This window comes from Typopeltis vanoorti, chromosome 3 (genome assembly GCF_054136105.1).
Source record: "Typopeltis vanoorti isolate ZY-2024b chromosome 3, IOZ_Tvanoo_1.0, whole genome shotgun sequence".
In the NCBI taxonomy this organism is placed as follows: domain Eukaryota; kingdom Metazoa; phylum Arthropoda; class Arachnida; order Uropygi; family Thelyphonidae; genus Typopeltis; species Typopeltis vanoorti.
Window position 1 is genome coordinate 108,652,151 of NC_143551.1, and position 21,036 is coordinate 108,673,186.

General features: G+C 33.9%; 1 protein-coding gene across 2 annotated transcripts in view; it reads left to right on the forward strand.

Annotated features, from left to right (window-relative positions):
- The window catches only part of LOC150108457 (mitochondrial potassium channel-like), an 87,685-nt gene extending 67,215 nt beyond the window's left edge, over positions 1-20,470 (forward strand). The window contains exons 3-4 of one of the 2 annotated variants that reach the window (XM_090390796.1): positions 9,375-9,918; positions 15,386-20,470. In XM_090390796.1, the coding sequence (XP_090246922.1) occupies positions 9,375-9,918; positions 15,386-15,477 (636 nt within the window). In that variant the 3' untranslated portion in view covers positions 15,478-20,470. Of the gene's footprint in view, positions 1-9,374; positions 10,175-15,385 lie in introns of those variants that run through there. The other variant, XM_090390795.1, reaches the window with a different exon arrangement.
- The last annotated feature ends 566 nt before the right edge of the window (positions 20,471-21,036 follow it).

Consider the following 21,036-nt stretch of genomic DNA (forward strand, 5'->3'; position numbering starts at 1 on the left):
TTGAGTTGGATAAGGGAAATGGCTGCTCAGTGATACTGCTAGACTTTGCAAAAGCATTTTACGAGATTCCATATTGTACTCTATTGCATTAATTGGAGCAAATGGTGATGAATATAACATTTACTTTTGCTCATACTGCTAATCTGTTTAAGTCTTCCTGCAGGATCTCTGCATTACCTTAGTTTACCATTGCTGTTCCTTTTTTAGCATTATTATTATTATGTGACACCTCCAGGGAGTCCAAAGACTCATCGAGGGAGAGTGTGTCAACAGCATCGAATGATTGATCCCTTCCAACTACTAGCCTCGCTCAATTTTGCTTAACGTTTTGCTGAGCTGTTAGTAGCACGGGCTCTACCAATCGACCAACCTTTGTCAGCAAACAACTGAATATTTCCTGTCAAATCATTTCCTATATCATTGATATACAAATTAAACATCACAGGACCAAGTACTGAGCCACTAGTCACTTGTTCTTCTCCTGGACTCATCTCCTCCATAAAGCACTCTTGATATCTGTCCATCAGCCATCCTCTAATCTAAATCACCAGATTTATATTCATCCCTATTTGCTCCAATTTATTCAATAGAGTTCTATATGGAATCTTGTGAAATGCTTTTGCAAAATCTAGCAGTATCGCTGAGTAGCCATTTCCCTTATCCAACTCAGTTGTCACTTGATTATAAAAAGTAAGCAAATTACTGAAGCAAGACTTATCCCTTCACAAAACCATGTTGTTCCTTATATAGTATCATATTCCTATTTACCAACAAAGAATCCAGTCCTGAATTCTTTTTTTCATCAATTTCTCCAATACCTTCACCACCATTCCTGAGATGCAGATTGGCTTATAGTTTGCTACTTCTGTCTTGGCGTATGCCTTATGTAATTGGACTATTTTGTTCTCATTCCACTCTATTGGCACCTTCCCTAGTACTGAAGCTTAAATTTATAGCATCAGCTTCTAAAAAATTTGGCACCCTTTTTTGCTGAAGACATTACTTATCTTCTGTACAGTTGCTTATTCTACATAAATCATATGAATATCAAATCTGCCCAGCCTTGGAATACTGTTCTGACATTGGGGAAGATGCACTTAAGACCTCTCTCAAGCTATTAATGAACTCATTATCATTGAAGTTGAAGAATGGATTGGCTGCTAATCTGTCTTCAGAAAGTTAGTACTAAACAAGCTCCATTTACTTTTTTTTTTTTTTTAAATTTACAGAGCTATCTCTATAACATTTCTTTCTAAGAGATAAATGCTAACAAATGCATATCTTCATCATCACCATCAAATTCCTGACATGTACCCTCAAGGCATGTACAAGATATTATGATAGTACTACATGAAGAACTTACATCATTACTAACTTCCTATCAGCAATTTTCCTCCAAATCAATCTGTTATCTTTCAAGACTCCAACATTATCAGATCTTATATTTCTGTCTTCTAAGGCACTTTTTACTGTATCAATCCGCCTATTATCTTGGTCTTCCTTTGGGTCTTTTTCCTGCCAACCTGACAGAGAACACTTGTTTTGCTAAACAAATTAATAATTGAGAGGAGACCTCCACATACTGCATTCCTTTAAAGGAATGCAGAGAACTGACCATGGCTTCTGAGACCTAATATTCAATCCTCACTTCTCATGGTGCATCCTGTTAGGTATCTACCTGGATATACATATCTTAATATTTCGAATAGCTCCAGTCCTTTGACTAAATCCAGCTAAACTTTGATCAAAAAGAAGCATTCAAGATGCTCAACCCTCCTTAAAATAGCATGCATGCCATGGTATAATGCACCATTACCTGAGAAGAGAGTGTGCTTTGCATTATGAGATATGAGAGAGAAACCTGATGCACAGCTACTCTCTCTATATATAAATAGCAGAGTGGCAAAGATATTTCACATGCTTGTTTATTTATTTATTTATTGGCTTAACCATTCATTTATTTTATTTTATTTTTTGACTAAGTATTTTGTCTCTTACGAAATGCTCTCTCTCTCACAGCTATTGTGTTACCATTCCCTTTCCAAATTGCACTTGTGTTAGGATATAGCTTTTTTCTGCCAAGTACAACTCTACTTTAGCTATTGACAGTTTTAAATCTGAACAAGGTAAATTCCCTTCCAAATTTAACATAAAATTTAATGTATAATTAAATTTAATACTTTTCAGCAAATACTAATTCAATTTTAACAGAGTAAATATCTTAATTGTAAAAATTTTACAAAGGTTGTCAATATTAGCATTACAGAAACCAGCCATGTTTTCTCATTTTAATCTTTTTCTCGTGGAAAGGCTTAGACGTTGGTTATACATTCTTACTAAATAGCTTAAGGAAATTACAACGTACAATAGAATATACATTAAAATAAATTTTAATACACTTCCAATGTTTTGGCAACGTCACATTGCCATTATCACAGGAACTTAAATATAAGACACGTGCATGCAAGCACAACACACAGTAAATGAGGAACGAAGCAGGAAGCTATTTTTTTTCCTAAAAGTCCTGATGGTGCCCCCCAGTGGTCAATGTTGATATTCTTGGCCGATTGGGTTGAAGGTCTTCTGATGTAGTTTTCCAAAATTTTGGGCAGTCTCATGCAACCCAATTTGTTGAGGTGTGGATTGTTTCTTAGAGCTGAGGCTGATTTCATGAATAACCTTTCGTATTTGAATTTACTACGGTGTATTATCGTGGCTTTCTTCCACCGTATTCTATGGTGGGTATTCAGCGCATAGGCTGCAAGACCAGAGTGGCTGTATTGGTGAAAACGGATGTAGTCCTTGTGTTCTGAAATTCTGATATTAGCTGTCCTGCCTGTTTGACCAAAGTAGGACAGCTTACAACTGCAAGGGACTTGGTATACACCAAGTAGGTCTGGTGATGGGGGGGGGGAGGTTGGTCTTTAGTGGAGCGGATAAGGGATGCCAATTTTTTGTAAGGTCTGACAAGAAGTTAAGTCATGTTTTTTTAGGATTTTTGTCATTTTTTTCCGAGGCGCCTCAGATGTAGGGAATGGTGATGGATTTAGAGTAATCCTTGTTGTGAAGGGGGAGGGGGTTGTGGTTTATTGGTTTCAATATTTTTTGGATTTTTTGAGGGGGGGGGTAGCCATTGGCAAGAAAGTGTTGAGAATGTGTTTAGTTCTGTGGTTAGGGCATTCATTGGAACAGATAAGTTTAGCCCTGTGTAGTGTCTTAATGACTCCATATTGTTGTGTGTGGGGGGGGGGGGGGATTGTTGGTTGTATCTGCCTGTATGGGTGGGTTTTCTATAAACTGAGAAAACCAAGGTTCCATCAGGCTGGCTGGTGACTAGTGTGTCTAAGAAAGGAAGGCAGTTGTTTTTTTCTTCTTCCAGGGTGAACTTGATTCTGGAGTTTTGGTTGCTTAAGTGTGTTAGGAAGGAGAGGAGTGCATCAGAACCATGTGGCCAAATAGCGAACACATCATCAACATAGCAAAGCCATATGGTTGGTTTTTGTGGACTCCCAAAAATACATAAAGAAAATGTGCCATTATGTTCCATAGTGGATGGCATTGATTCCCCCATACCAAACTAGCTAAACATTTGGCAAAAGCCCTCACACACTATACTGGCAACACACCTTCACACATAAAAAACTCAGCCCACTTCAAAGCCAGCATAGAAAACCTTACACTCAAACACACTGACATAATGGTCAGCTTTGATGTCTCCTCCCTATTCACAAATGTCCCACTCAAAGAATCCTTAGAGCTAATCTTTCTAATCAAGCTAAATTTCCTCCCGATATCACAGCCCTATATCAGTTCACAATGAACTCAGGCTATTTTGTTTGGCAAGGAAAATTCTATAAACAAATAGAGGGAACAGCCATGGGGTTCTCCACTCTCCCCACCCTTGGGCAACTTTTATATGGAGACTTTTGAAAAGAAAACCTTAAACTCTGCCCCACAAAAAACCAACCATATGGCTTTGCTATGTTGATGATGTGTTCACTATTTGGCCACATGGCTCCGATGCACTGCTCTCCTTCCTAACACACATAAACAACCAACACCCCAGAATCAAGTTCACCCTGGAAGAAGAATAAAACAACTGCCTTCCTTTCTTAGACACACTAGTCACCCGCCAGCCTGAGGGAACCTTGGTTTTCTCAGTTTATGGAAAACCCACCCATACAGGCAGATACATTCAACAACAATTCCCCCCTCCCCACCCTCACAACAGTATGGAGTCATTAAGACACTACACAAGAGGGCTAAACTTATCTGTTCCAATGACAATACCCTAGCCACAGAACTAAACCACATTCTCAACACTTTCTTAGCCAATGGCTACCCCCAAAAAAATCCAAAAAATATTGAAACCAATAAACCACAACCCTACTCCCCCCTTCACAACAAAGATTACTCTAAATCCATCACCATTCCCTATATCCGAGGCACCTCGGAAGAAATTACAAAAATCCTAAAAAAACATGACTTAACTTCTTGTATAGACCTTAGCCATTGGCTGAGAATGTGGTTTAGTTCTATGGTTAGAGCATGCGCTGGATACCTGCCATAGAATACAGTGGAAGAAAGCCACAATAATACACCGTAGTAAATTCAAATACGAAAGGCTACTCATGGAATCACCCTCAACCCCAAGAAACAATCCAAACCTCAACAAATTTGGTTGCATGAGACTGCCCCAAATTTGGGAAATCTACATCAGAAGACCTTCAGCCCAATTGGCTAAGAATACCAACATTGCCCACTAGGGAACACCATCAGGAATTTTAGGAGAAAGAATAGCTTCCTGCTTCGTTCCTCATTTACTGTGTGTTGTGCTTGCATGCACATGTCTTGTATTTAAATTCCTGTGATAATGGCAACATGACATTGCCGAAATATTGGAAGTGTATTAAAATTTATTTTAATGTATATTCTATTGTACGTTGTAATTTCCTTAAGCTATTTAGTAAGAACATTTTAATCTTTGTTCTATTATGCAATGATTTATGTTACATTTCATAGCATAATACATGTAGCTTTTGTATAAATTATTAATATTTTCTATCATTTCCTTTATTTTAAGGAAGTCAAAATGATTTAATTTCTTTTTTGTGTGAATTTTGTTATGAGTGTTAATTAAGATATTCTAAATATTGGTGCATGTAGGATGGCCTCAAACACACACAACGATTGTTATGTTTATACACAAATGTAAGGAGTATTCAAAACAAGAGAGCTGAGTTTGTGGCGTCGATTGAGATGGTGTGTGCCCAAAAGTAATTGGAATAAGTGAAACTTTGCTGCCTGAGGAGGATGTGATGTCAGGAATAGAATTAGTAGGATATATAATTTTCCGGAAGGATAGAGATGTGAAAAGAGGAGGGGGGGTTCTGTTAATGATTGCAGAGGAATTTGTGTCCACAAAGTGTGGAAGTTGATGGTCTGTGCACAGATTTTGAATCTGTGTGGTGCAAAATTGAAATAAACAGGTTAGTATATCTGATAGGATGCTGTTCTAGGCCAGGGAATGCAGAGAATACTGACTGTGAAATGTTTAGGCAAATTAGTTGGGCATGTAAAAAGAAAGTGATCCTGATGGGAGACTTTAATTACAGGAATATAGACTGGAAGGAAGAGATAGTGTATGGGAACAAGGAAAATGAGCTTGTGGAATTTCTAAGAGATGAGTATCTTAAGCAGCATGATTGAAGCAACCATTTTGGAATGTTTTGGCGATAACTTCACAAGATGTAGTTGTTTAAGAGGTGTTGATGCTGCCGCCGGTTGGTGAGAGTAATCATGCAGTACTGTTTAGGAAGTGATGAAACAAGAAAAGGTTACTGTCAAAAATGGATACATGTGGAAGTATAAAGCAGACGATTATAGGAAGCTCTTTAGTCAGCTAGCATCAATACGCTAGGTAAATGAGCTTAGCGGAAAAGATGTTGACAATGCATGGAAACTCACAAGGCAGTATCTGACAAAAGCAATGTATAACTGCATACCAAGGGTTGAGCGAGTAAATAGAGTAGGAGTGAAATGGATGAACATTAAAATCAAGCAAGCTGTGCTGGAAAAGAAAATGTTATGCAGGAGGTACAAGACAGTTGGTGGTAATCAGATCCATGAAGAGTAGAAGGTGCAGGCTAGAAAGGTGACAAGCATGGTAAAGAAAGAAAGAAAAGGTGCAGTATGAGAGGAGATTTTATACATGGCAAGCAAGAGGGAGAATAATTATGTCAGACTAACATTGGTGGATAGTCTTGGCAGCAGACTTAACAGCTGCAAAGGATATAGTGAAATTGTTGAATGAGCATTTTATCAGCATTTATCATACTGGACTGGTGTAAATGATCTGGTGCAATATATAGAAGAGAGGCAAGTATTAGGAAAATTGGAAGTGAAAGAAACAGAAGTGTATCAGGTGTTGGTTGGGTTAGATGTGAATAAGGCTGTGGGAATGGATGACATATCACCACGTATGCTTAAGGAATGTGCATCACATTTGGTTATGCCCTTAACCTGGGTTATTTAATGAAAGTCTTGCAGAGGGTAGGGTTCCTAAGGAGTGGAAAGAAGGCAAAATAGTACTACTCCACAAGCATGGTTCTAAGACAGAGGTCTCCAACTATAGGCCAGTCTGTATAACTGCAGTTGTGGTCAAGGTGTTGGAGAGATTGGTAAGGAATAGAATACAGAATTGGGTTGATGGCATTCTTTATGATGGTCAGCATGGATTTGTAAAGGGTAGGTCCTGTTTCAGTAATTTACTTGCATTTTATGATAAGGTGACAAGTGTGTTAGATAAGGGAGAATCATATACAGTGTTATTCTTAGACTTTGCAGAAGTGTTTTGATAGATTACCACATGATAAGTTGGTGTATAAACTGCAGAGGATGGGAATAGAGAGTATATCGGATAGATGGATCAAACATTGGGATTTTGAGACAGTATCTCAAAAAAAAAAAAGAAGGGTAAAGTGGCACTCCATGGTTCTGTTCTTGGGCCCTACTCTTTAACTTGTTTGTAAACGATATATCATGTGGACTGACTGGGGATTTGCTAATGATGCAAAGTTGGGAAGAATTATAAGTAGCGCTTCTGATGCTGAATCCCTTCAGGAAGATTTGAATAGACTTTTTACTTGGACAAAAGAGTGGAGTTGTAGTTTTAATATCAATAAGTGCAAGATGTTACATTTTGGAGTGCAGAAATATAAGGCTATGTACTATATCGATGGTACCGTACTGCAGAAAGTGGATGAGATTAAAGATTTGGGAGTGGTGGTTGACAGTAGACTGAAGTTTAGAGGGCATATTGCTAGTGTTGCAAAGGTTGCACATTGTAGTGCTGCTATGATAAGAACTCTAACATGCAAGGATAAGGAAGTGGTTGTGCCACTGTATAAGGCACTGGTCAGACCACACTTGGACTGTTATGCTCAGATCTGATCGCGTGGTTTTCAATCTTATGTGAAGACAGTGGAATGCTGGCTATGGAGAGTTTGAGGAAGTGTGGATTGCAGAGTTTGGTGGATAGGAGGAAGAGAGGTGATATGATAGAGACATTTAAGTTAGTGAGAGGATGGGAAGAACCAGAGGTCATTCCTGGAAGTTATGTAAAAGTGTGGTGAAGAGGGGGTGTGAGGAGTAGTTTTTTACATGGAAAAATTGTCATTGAATGGAATGCATTGCCAGAATGTGTTGTTAATGCAAGGAGTGTTAAGGACTTTAAGCTTCTATATGATAAATATGTTGTCAGTTGAATGAACCTCCCACGATGAGTCTGTCGGCTTAATGGCGGGTGTAATAATAATAATAATAAATATATGACCTGGTTTTGGTTCTTGATTAAAAAAAATTATTAGAAAAACCAATATTTAAAGATTTATTCACACAGAGACTTCCAAAGATTTAATATTCATTTCTGCATAGCTCTTAGTTATATCATCAGAAACAAAAATGATTTTGATCTAAAAAATTTGGAAACTGATGATCCAATTCTAAATGGAGCTTGAAGCCCTTAGCCACAGTTGGGAATGCCTTGTCATACCACAGAGAAATTTATCAAGTTCAGAAGAAACTAATCTGTTTTTATGTTAAGAATCTCACTTTTTTTTTAACATATTTCTCTTTTACATAATTAAATATGTTTGTCATTTCATTATTTAAGTGCCACATTTTAGTTTTGTGGCAATTTGGTGGTGGTTTAAACTGTATTATGACACTGAGCTTGGGGTTTAACTTACAATGACTCAGTTAACAAAGACTGTCAAAGAACCAATTAGGTTGTAAGAGCAGAAGTATACTCTAATAAACTCCTTTTCTTACATTATGATATTGTAACATATTTTATGATATATGATACTTTTATAATAAAATTCAATTTCAGCATTTCTGTGTAGTTTTTAAAATATTATATAATCAATAAATGTAGTTTAGTTATTACAATAGTATAATTTTAAGTTACTTCATTTTTGTTGTGCATGTGTAAATTTAGTAACAATGGTAATATCTATGCAATGAGAAATATGCCATTTTGATTGATTCCTTTCTCTCATCTAATCAAAACATCTTGTAATGGTTCAATTCAGATTGCATTGTGACAAATTAATGCTTTACCTATTATGATTCTATTTCTCACAGTTTAAGCAGCACTAATTCACCATAGAACAGTTATTCAAATGCATTTGTAAAATCCAGAAGTTAGTATATGCATTCCTCTTATCAACCTACTGTTATGTTATAGAATGTAAATTGATTACTAAAACAGTCCATGCTGTGTCTCACAAAGAATCATGTTCTCATTCCCTCATTCCTAATCCTAATCAATTTCTCTCAAATCTTTAATCACCACTCCAGACATACAAACTGGTCTGTAGATCAATGCATCAACTTTTGTGCATTGGCACTATTTTACCTTGCTTCCATTCCACTTGAATTCTTACGAGGCTCATTAAATAACCAAGTCAAGGAAATTGTTATTTTTTCAGGTACACACTTTTCCCAAAACTTTATCGGCATCCCCTCATACCTCTCTCTCTCTCTCAAAATTCTGTCTGTAGCATTACTGTGAAATACCTCAGCAAAGTGATCACTAAATATCTCTACAATACCTCCATCTTGTGCTATTTACATAACAGTGAGTAGCATAACTAATTCAGAGTTCACCTAAGTGGGATTGTGGTTTATTTTTCATAAAACCATATAAGTAAAGATTTACAGTTTTACAAAGATTATGGATGAGGGGAGGGGAGAAGTTTATTTTCTCAGAATTCTGAAACTTGCAAGAGTTGTTTATTATATTTAATAATTTCTGTATAGTAAGTAAATGTTATTTATAAGAAAAGTAAACTTATATTTTTTCTGATTAGGAGCATGCTGTTATTAAAGAAGAGAAATATTTGCTTGAAGATTTCAAAGTGTTAGAAAAAGCAGAACGAGATTATTTTTCAGTACTTTCCTTAGCATTAAGGGAAAGTCATGAAAAGGAAAGATTTCAAGCAGAAAAAACTAAGTATTGGTCTATAATTGGGTCCATTATTGGGGCAGTGATAGGGATCATTGGAACTAATATTAGTTCTCAACTGCGTGTGCGAGAACTACAAGGAATAGTTGAAGAGGCATCTGGTCAAAGCAAGCTTCAAGGATTGGTTGCTGATCTTATGAATGTTATGCAGTCACAGCATCATCAAATGGCTTTATTTGTTGGAGATTTAAAAAATACCTTGGGACTGCAGATGAGTAAACCAAGTCTTATTTCAGATATCCATTTGCAGGATGCTGAATTACCTTTTGAGAAACTAGAATTTCAGACTGATGGAATCCTTGACCTTATTCAAAAGCAGGATACAACTATTGCAGAAGAAATGAAAGAAATTAAAACATTTATATCTTCTCTGAAAACATCGATGTCAGGTAAGGCTGATGACTCTGTCTCTCCTGGGACTGTTTATATTGAGGACGATGTCAAGAAATTAGTAAGTAATGCCCAGAAAAATCTGGAATGGAGAATGAAAATTAATTCAATTGCTACTGTTGCCTTTGTTTATGCTACAGTCGTAGTTACATTTCCACTAGTCATGCAGTTTTTTAAAGATATATAATAAAATATTCCTAGACCCATTTATAATAATTGACACACCTCAGTAGTTTGTATATTGCAGCAGATCAGTATAGAGTATAATTAGAAAATATTTGGTATTTTTTTAAATATAGTAAAACTCACAAAACAGATGGAAAGTCTAGTTATCTGGAATATAAATATCATTTGGTAAGAAGCTTAGTTTCATGTTTGGTCAGTACAGATATTGCATTGTTCATTACTGTATCTATTATATGGTGTTTTAAACTTTGATAGTTGCGTCTCTACTTCTTTATTTATTTATTTATTTTTGCAATGATTTTTATGCCAATTGACTTGACAAATTGCTTTAAACATGTTGTTACAATATTCAATTTATATAATTACTAATTGTATCATTTCCAATTATTTAATTACTGCTTATAAAGTTGCATATTACACTTATTCACAGTTATCAAAATTGCTGAAAGGTAATATTATCTTCAGGATAAATAGTATTTTCAAGTAATATAATTATGCTGATTCATCCTCATCTAAATTTGAAGTCAGTAACAAGTTTTCACTTATGAATAGTCTACAGTACTATGTTTACTATATTCTTCTTTAAGAACTATAGTGTGTGCACGCGCACACACACAGCAAATAACTAACTAATAGAATAATAATGAAAACATTTATTGGTGACATTGTGTTGCTGATACTGACAGGTCTGCTACCTGGTAGATGCAATAGAAAGTGTTACTGGAAACATATCCATCATATCACACCATCTTAAATAAAACTGTTTTATTATATTAGAGATACCACATTGATTACACTATCAATCATTGACAGTCAACTATTAAATTTTGTGTGGAAATGTTTTTGTAAAATTACACAAATTAACTAAATATTTTAGGAATGAAGGAGAAAAATGTATATTTCATAGCCAAGTTATATCAAACAAATGTTGACATTTATTGTTATTATTATCGGCTTCCAATAGGAGACTTACTCCATTTAGGAAGGTAATGGGGAAGAACTTGCATTATTCACATTCATACGTCATACCTTTACAGTCAGGACTGGCGCATAGTATTTTTCTTGTGTGTGCGATTAATGTTTGGCTCCTTTCCAAAAACGTTTTTTTTGAATAAAGTCGAGAAGAATGAGTTATCAGTAGTAAGCTGACTTTTAGGGCCGGACCACATGCATCTGATCCGATTAAAATTAGTATACGGCCCTTACACAGAACTCAACAATTAATCATAAGTTGATTTATGATACATCAAAAAATAAAGAACTATTTTAGGTATATTTTCGTAAATTTTAATCAAAAATTACAGTGATATAATCGGGCCCAGGATACAATTTCAGAATTTATTTCTTCGTTTCCAGGAAGATCTGAAGGGGCCCGAACAGATAACGTACATTCATAATTATATGTACCATTCATTGTTCATTTAAACTGTTATCTCATATTTTTTGACATCTTTTAGGTGCCTTTTCTTCTGCGGTGCCTGTGTATATTGCACACTTCGCACACGCCACCAGCCGGGCCTGTTTACAGTATATGTAATATAATTCAGCAACTAGAAGAAAATCAATCCCACTACAGAGACCAGTTTTCTGGAAAAGATTAAAAAAAAAAAAAAAAGAAAGAAAAATAGCAGTGAAAACAAACTGATACACATAATTTAAGACCCCCCCCCCCCTTCCATATTCATGTATATGTATTTTTATTCTTTTTATTATTTTTGTATGCAAATGAATAATAATAAAAAAATCTGGAAACTCTGCTCCTAGAGCAGATTCCAAACTTGAAGCTTTCTCAGAGCACTTCAGATATTCTATATAATAGGATGTTGGTGTCACACTGAGTGATTAAAAGCTCATTTACCACCTAGAAACATTTTCAAACATCTATACTAGTGTGGGATTCAAATCCACAGCCTTCTGGTTGGAGAATGGCTATGGCTTAGCTAACCAAGCAGTAGTCTATAATTCTCCATTTTATGCCATACCCCCCCCCCCCACTTAGGGATTGAAATAACACCTGCAAATTTCCACTCTGAACATAAAATTCCTAGTATCATATGATCAAAAGTGAATTGATTAACCCTAACATGCATCTCCTTACCACGACTTGAGATATATCATTCCTACCTCTGCCCTTATCAATTGCTAGTGCTAGGTCATTTAAAATAGTAATAGTATCCTCCTCCTCCTGCTCTCATATAGAGGTAGCAGGTTTTTTAACGTGGAAACTGGTTTTCAATCTGCAAAAACAGAAAAATCAGCCTGAAAATACATCAATTAATAGACATAATACGCTGGTCTGTAGTCCTAGTTGCTTCAGCTGTAATTCCAAAACAAACTCCTGCTCCAATATTACATCAGTAGGCAAGTCTTGCCTGTAGTAATTCCTCATCTAACTTTACTAATGTTAATATATATATACAATCAATGCTCACTATTGCAGACTATAGGGATCAGAGGAATAGTTTGTTATAGTTAGATAGTTTGCTATAATGAATTTTTTTTATGCATAGCATTCTACCATGAAGCTTTGGTCTGGACATTTTGCTGGTTTATGATAGTGAGAAAAAGTACTTTATCTTTAATTTTTTTATTGCATTATTTGCTGTAATGTGTGTGTCAACCATATACACTTTTAAAATATCTATTAAGCCAGCGAAGGTTGGTCGATTGGTAGAGCCTCTGCTACTAATGGCTTAAGCAAGTTTGAGTATGGTTAGTAGTTGGAAGGGGATCCAATCGTTCGATGTGTTGGCACACTCTCCCTCGATGAGTCTTTGGACTCCCTGGAGGTGTCACATAAAAGTAGTAATTAACTTCTTCAATTCCATCTAGATCATTTGGAATTATTTATGATTAGCTGGTCATGTTTCATTTATTTCTATTATCCTTATCCCTCTTTACGTATTGTCTGTTAAACCTTGTTGGAATAATCTTATCATTTTTAGCCAGCTGTAATTCAAATATAGTTTCAAAGTGTTTAATTAACAATTTAGTTAATGTAATCTGTTGCTTATACTTTTTATCTATACTTTTACTTAGTATCTGATTTATCAAATCTATTATTTCCATAGTATTTTTCTTACATTATTCTTTAAAAACTTAATCATCTAACCATTAGAAGATTTAGTTTGAAGTTTACTTCTCAGAATAAATTAAACTTGATGTCCTTCTGTGTTACTCATTTTGCATTAATATCATTTCATTAATTAATGTCTCAGTTAATACTTCTCATCTCATAATTATTATACTGTCAAAGGTTTTTTTTTTTTGAAATATCACCTCTAATGCTTTCTAATTATCATATGGTTCATGTTAATTCTGTGGTATTTTTATGAAATCCAAGAACCAAGTAGGTTCACATATATGTTGTTTCAGATAACTATTACAAAGTTGCTGCAAACTCTTCCACCTGTTGTATTATTAGCTGCTTTATTCTTCAAGTTATGTAGATGTGCTTTCAGGTAGTACAGAATGCATTTGGGGCATCTGAGTACCAAATTGCCAGCCTGTCCTCATTCATTCAGCTTCTATGATTATACTTAGTGATAGTGCACCGCAGAAGAATGTGGATTAGGTATTGGATATAAGTTGGTTCTCTACATTCTTATAAGCTATGTGACATCTCCCATTTATCTAACTTTATCCTTAAGTGGTTCTATTGTGAAATTATACAAAGTAGTATAATTTTGGATGAAATTGCAGGAAATTTTGATTTACTGCTTTGGATGTATGCTAAAATGTGTCTGCTCATTGCTTTAGTTACAACTAAACTTTTTTATTGACAAAATTCAGCAAAATATTCAAAAATACAGTAATAAATTGCACTTTAGCCATCATGAAATTTGATCTGATTAGAATCAGAAAAGTAGACAAAAAAAGAATTATATCTGTAATGCATAAAGCCAAAAATCGCTCTAGTTTCATTTTTTCATAACATAATGCTGTTATGAAATGCATCTTTTTATGATTGATTTTCTTCAATCAAGCACTATTTTTATTATTCTTTAAAAAAATAAAAAAAGGAGATAAACCATCATTATAGTAAAAAAGGATTCAGGATTGATTGACTTCTGAAAAAAGATGTCCCCCCCCCTCAATGAGCATCTGTAATGCATGAAACATTACAATTGCATAGTTCTCCATAGTTATTTCAGAAGTGTATGAAAGCACAGCTTATTGATCAGGTGTCGTTCTGAAAAGAAATTTTTATAGGTGTGTGACCATCTTCAAAATCATATCTTTTTTGCAAGTATCATTTGCCAAAATTGATTTACTCTCACTTGTAAGATTTTGCCCTCTCTTACCTACTTCTGAAATATAGTTGTGCTGTTATCTTCTAATACATTAGCATATTGTAGTAATATCCTGTGCCTTCATTTATTTTTGAAGCAGTTAACTATTGTTTTCTATCATATGATAGAAAACAATAGTTAACTGCTGATGATACTGATGATGCTCCCCCCCCCCCCACACACACACACATCTATTGGTTCACTGAAAATTATCTAAATTTTTGAAATGCAGTCTTTTAATATGATTGAATAACAAATTAAAATGCATTAATTGGATTAAAACTGTAAAAAGTGTGTTAAATTTTAAAAAGTATATTTAGCCCTTCATGTATGAAGGTAACAGTTTGAATATATATAACGAAATTTAATCCCCCCAAAAAAAGTATTTTATTAACTGTACATAAGTTTACATTATAGTTTCAAATTAGGGGATTACTTATAGTAGTAAAGAGAAAATGACATGGGAGATAAACTAAAATAAATATTAGTATTAAAAAAACTTAGTTTTTTAATGTTAATACTTCCTGGAATATTTCATTTTATTTATTTATTTATTTTTAATCTTAATCTTGGTGACAAAGAGAGGTTGGAAATTTATTCCACATCAGAACATGGGTACCAAGTTCTGATGTGGAATAAATGTTAAATGAAGTGGTATGATAAAGACATATATTTATCATACCACTTCAGGCTGCTGTTAAGAGAATGAGTGGCAATAATTGAGTACTGAAAATCATCTTCCACCTAAACAGTGAAATTTGAACGGATAACTGGTAGTTAATGAAATAGAGAAGTTGTCCATTGTCCAAGCATATTCAGTGAATAACATGAAATATAGAGAATTATGTGTTATTTATGGCATATTGAATAATATTTGCTCATTCAGTGTACAATAGTTAATACAAAATATTCCAGATTTTTTTTCTTTATAAATAGAGGGAAAAGTCTGTACTGTTGAAGTATATAAAAGGTTCCATTGTTTTCTCAGGTAGTTTGCAAAGGATGATGACACAGCATTCCAAGTACCAGTTAAGAGTAATATTGAGTGCAGTGTTTGTACTTATATTCTTTCTACTCTAATGAAGTTTATTGCATCTTAGTCCTCTGAAACATACAAGTGTACTCTGGAATTCTGGATACCTATTGTGTCACTTGTTTTTGACTAAGTTTGAACTCGAAGTACAATTATTATCTGACATTAAAGTATCAGTTTAAATTGGATTACAACTAGCCTAGAGATAATGTATAGGAATGTTCACAAAAGTTTTTTAAGCAACATTTTATTTAGATTAATTTGAACAATTCAGTTCAATTTCTGAGTGAAAATTATATTTCACTGATCAAAATATTCTTCTAGCATTTTGGAAATTAAGGCACAAGGAAGTTTTAAGTATGCCATGGTATAGAGTAGGAAAAGTCCTCTCTCCCCTGCTTCTCATATAATTCAATGAATAATATACCAAGACAGATTAGCATTACTAACAACTATTTTGGTGTATTGGTAATTGTTTGAGTCAAGACAGCCACTTCAGAAATTATGGAATAAGTTATCCAAAATGTAATTATAGAATTTTAATTTTCTGATTTTTGGAATGTGACAATAGTTACAGTTCAGAATCAACTTAAAATTGCAGAAACTGTTGGCTTGTAATAGTGTAGTGATGGAGTTATGCAAAATGTGATGTCACCAGTGACGCACTCAAGATTTAATCTTGGGGGGGCCGAGCACTCAAGATTTAATCTTGGGGGGGGGGGGGGGGTGAGTAGACAATTTGAGAATACACACTACGCATTGCATACGAGCTATGACTGAGCATCTGCCAATACATGATCTCCTCTGGCCTGGCTCAGGCAAACGAAGTTGTGCCTGAGCACTACTTCATTCGCCTTGCATTCACAGTGACCAGGATTTCCGAGTGCTGTAGAGTATTCCCACCTTATGTGACCAATAATTCATAAGTAGCATAGAAATAGAAGACACGACACAACATAAATTTTTTAAAAAAAACGAATTTTAATTAGGAAAAGATTTTTTGAAATTTTTCTAGTGTTTTTTTCCTTTTTCTTTTGGGGGGGGAGCCAGGGCCCCCTGGCCCCCCTCCCTGGGAGTGCACCAATGGATGTCACTATGCTTAAAGAAATTTTAGAGAAATATCATTTTGTACTTTGTAGTCACTACTTATTCCATTCTTTAGTCTCATGTTATCTTTGGAAGATACCAGTGTTCTTTTATATTCTCACTTTGATAATTTCAAACAATACAGATAATGTAGTTACGATCTCATATGGCTAACTGAAGTGGCAGGATTTTTTCATCTACAATGAAATGTACTCTGTTTGCAGTTTAGAGACAGAGTACAGGCTGTATCATCTTAGTTGTTTTGCTGTAATTTTGGAAGCAGCCACAACCAGTGATGCAAACCAAATACCAGCAGAATATTAAATGAAGCAATCTGCTTATTATGAAATGAATCATTTTAAATAACACTTTCCTTCCTAGTATGTTATTAAAACTAGTGTGGTTCAAGTGTTAAATCAGTAAAACCATTGGATTAGTACAGTATATGTTTATTACTCTATGAATTGTGAAATGAAAGAAAAGTGTGTAGTGTAAGATATCCATATATAAATTCTTGTGTTAACTCCATTTGTAGTCAAAGATTCACTGCATTCTGAGACAGAATGCAGTGAGTGCACTAAAAATATGGATAATACTATCATAGTAAAGATATTTTGATATGGAAGAATCATTCTGGTGGGATGAAGTTGATGGATGAAAATGGTAGAATGGTAACTTCTGCTGAAGCCATTGTTGAAGTACTCAGCATGGAGAGGATGGCTTAATTGTGAGTGAGTAGGAGGTATATGAGGAAATGAATAAACTTGATGTCAATAAGGCCATAGGATTTGATGACATATCACCACGCGTGATGCTTTTATGGAAGTGATAACACATCACTACCATAAAATGGTAGCTTGGTAAGAAAACCACAGTGCCAGACTTTATTAAATGCCTTGGAAATATCAAGTGAGCCACATGAGTTTCTTTAAACTTATTATACCGATTGGTCTGTTATATTCAAATAGCTTGGCTTCTTATAACATCTGATTTTAATAATGATGGGTGATTAATCCTATCATTATTTCCATACTCTCCTGGGTTGGTAGTTAGTACACGTGATTGATTGTCTGTTTCACAACCCTCTGACTTCTGTGTGATATTGGCTAACTCTGCATAGAATGCCCTCTAATTAAAAAGATTCCTTACATCTTAAATGGGATTTAAATCAGTCTTTCCATTCAAAGGGTTTTATCTATATTACAAAGGTATTACATGAAAACAGAGCACAGCTTGTATCTGGTTTAGATTTTTTTTTTTTTCCATCAGTTCCATTTATGAAAAGTTAACTTATAGCATATTAATATCATTGATTGGGTAATTCCTGGTGTGAAGACCAAATATGGAATTTTTTTCAAGCTGTTTCAGGCCTAGTAAGCAGGTAGGTGGTCTCATGTTGAATAATGAACATCCTCTGCCACTTAACTGCATTCACAAACATTCATGTCACAGTGGGACTCAAATCCACAGCCTATTAGTCCAAAACAGCAGAAACTGAGCAGTCAATCAACCAGTCAGTTACTGATATAAAAAAGATTCACCTTCTTAGTCTCTTATATGCGACTCCTTTCATTTCTTTGTTTTTCTTCTTCATGTGAAAACCTAGGTATATTCATCATTTGGTTGAGTCCTGCCACAATATACAAAGTATCCTTAAGAAGTTTTAACTGAAAATGAGTTAGCAATCTCATATGGAAGTAAAAGGGCTTTTCTCCCAAAATCTTGGTTTGTTTTTCATCCTATAAAACAGGCACTATTAATCAAAAACATATAGGGTCTGAAACATCAGTGTATTTAGATAGGATTAACTATCCTATCATTGCTTAATTTGTATACAGTTAACTCATTTGGCTATGACAAGGCCTTGAGCCTAACATGTTGAATTAAAGATGAAGTGTCATGAATTTCATTTAGTATATTTTTATATCCATGGGCTATCTAAAGATATGACATAGTTAATTATAGATTGGCATATGTTACTAGTCTTTCCATATCTCTTATTACTATTTATATCATTTAAAGTTTAATGGTAGTAGTGTTGGCAACAACACTAGCTGTACCAAACTGATACTTGCTATGTATAGATATATAGTATAGCCTCTTTAGATATAATTGGCATAGGAAAAACAGTAATTTCAGCAAATGGTTTCCAAGCTCATTGTATTCATGTGCTTGAATGAGAATTGTGTGTGTGTGTGTATGTGTATATGCACACTCTTCCATAATTATAACTTCACATGTACTGTTAAAATTGCACATTGGCTTAAGCTGATTGGGAAATGTTATGGCTTCCAATGAATACATTTTGTCTTCCAGTTCTTTTACTTAGAAAACATCAGAATTAATTAAAACTGTAAAAACATTTTACAGTTTTAATGACATATCACCATCACCATTGGAAAATAAAAAATTTTTAATTATAAATTTATCTTGTAAAGTTCTCTTTAAGAAAATTATTGGATACTTAGAATGATAGTTGTTTTTAAAATAATGAAATGATAATTAGGCAATTATCATTTCAGCAACATATTTACAGTAATAGCATTTAAAGTAGGATGTTGTACTAGTTTGAATTTATTTTTGCCCATTCTCCTGAAACTATTTTTTACTGTTGTCATTTATAACATTGTATTGCATACAGTATAGTTTCATTTCTAATTTCTGAAAAATAAACTTTTTTAAATTTCTGTTTTTTTTTTTTAAATAAATTTTGCATTAATTTTGTTGAATATTAAGTTTTATATAAGTTTATATTGTTTAGTATTTTTATAATACATTTCCCCCTCTCTCACTCCCTATCTGTATGCTTGCATTCATGCCAATTATTATTTTATCACATCACATTTCTTTTCCAACATGGCTTACAGAGAACAAATGCAATTATTAGGAAGAAATGTTCAATCTCCCTGTCTAGCCTTACTTGCTCTGATATCATCTTTCATTCAAGAAAAAAACAAATCATCTTTCAAAAAATGAAAATCAAAGGGAGAGAGAGAACATGATTAATCTTAGTGGAAATTTTCTGAAATGTTTTAAGAATGGAACTAAATTTAGAGTAATTAGAATAATTATGATGCATACATTTTCTTTGTTCTGTATTATGGCATATGATATAAATTCATGATCAAGTAATCCATTCAATAATTCTTGATGGCCCATCTGAACCAGTGGTTGGCATTTTTTTACTGTATTTTGATGAAAATTGCATTCAATTGAATGTTTTGTGAGCTGCAACTCTTATAAGTAATACAAGCACTTTCTGATTTAAAGTGATTATATGCATATTACCATGAAAAAGGCTTTCAGAAAATAGAAATAGATTATTCTCCAATTCTTTTCATAAATAAATAAACTATTCTCTGAAAAGCTGCAAAAGTTTCTCAGATGCATTTGGCTTGAAAGTTGCAGGTTGCTTCCCCCTCCCCTGTTCTGAGCAAATTATAGTTATTGATTTAACAGAAGTAATAATGACTTTTTTGAAAATAAACCTAATTTTAGTAGTTCATCCATTTATTCAAATACTTTTGTCCTTGCAGTTGTCTTATATTTGCAGTTATATTTTAGTTGTCTTTTATCAGTTAATACATTCCACCTATTACAGAAGACAAACTGTGTTATAATTTAATACTTTCATAGTGCTACAAAATTTTATTTACTTAGGATTTCGTTCTTGAGGATAATAAATGATTGGTATATTATTAACTAAAAAAAAAAGTGTAATCTCTTTGGAAATACATAAAATGTTTTTTGTAAATAGGCAAATATTTGTTCCATAGTTTGTTCTTTTGGACATTTAACTTATACATAGCTATATATATATATATGTGTGTGTGTGTGTGAGTCTGTATTACATATTATTAAATGAGCAATATTGTGTTGATTTCAATGTTTAAATACAGATAAATATATTTTGACTACAGAACAATAATTTGCTAATAATTTATTTTGTTAATGTTGAAAATACTATTGTTAATAATAATAAACTATTATTTTAAAAATCAGACTGATTCTTTTATCTCACTGTTTTAAAAAATGAAAAATCCTTTTATTTGTGCTTATTTGACTTAGTGGAAAAAAGTGACTTACTGTTTTGCTCATCTATTTTACTTATCCTTAGAACTAGGGCTCAACAAATTAGATCTACTAAGATCTCACCTAAGATCAACTTCCCTGTCCCTTTTTTTTTTTGTATTATGTGTATTATATCTCCCTGTCTACAAATATTCTATGAACAATATCCATGCTAATCTGCTGATTACATCTTACCAACTTATATGTCTCGATCATGACTCCCCTCTTCCTTCTCTCGACTAGGCTCTGTAATTTGCATTCTCTCAATCTGTCCTCATATTCCACATTCCGAAGACCAGAAACCAACTTATTCAATCGTCTTTGAACCCTCTCCAACATCTCATCATCCATTCGATAACCTGGCTACCAAATCTGTGTACAGTAATCCATATGCAGCCTGATCAAAGTCTTGTAAAGTGGAATCAAAACAACCTTACTTCTACACATCA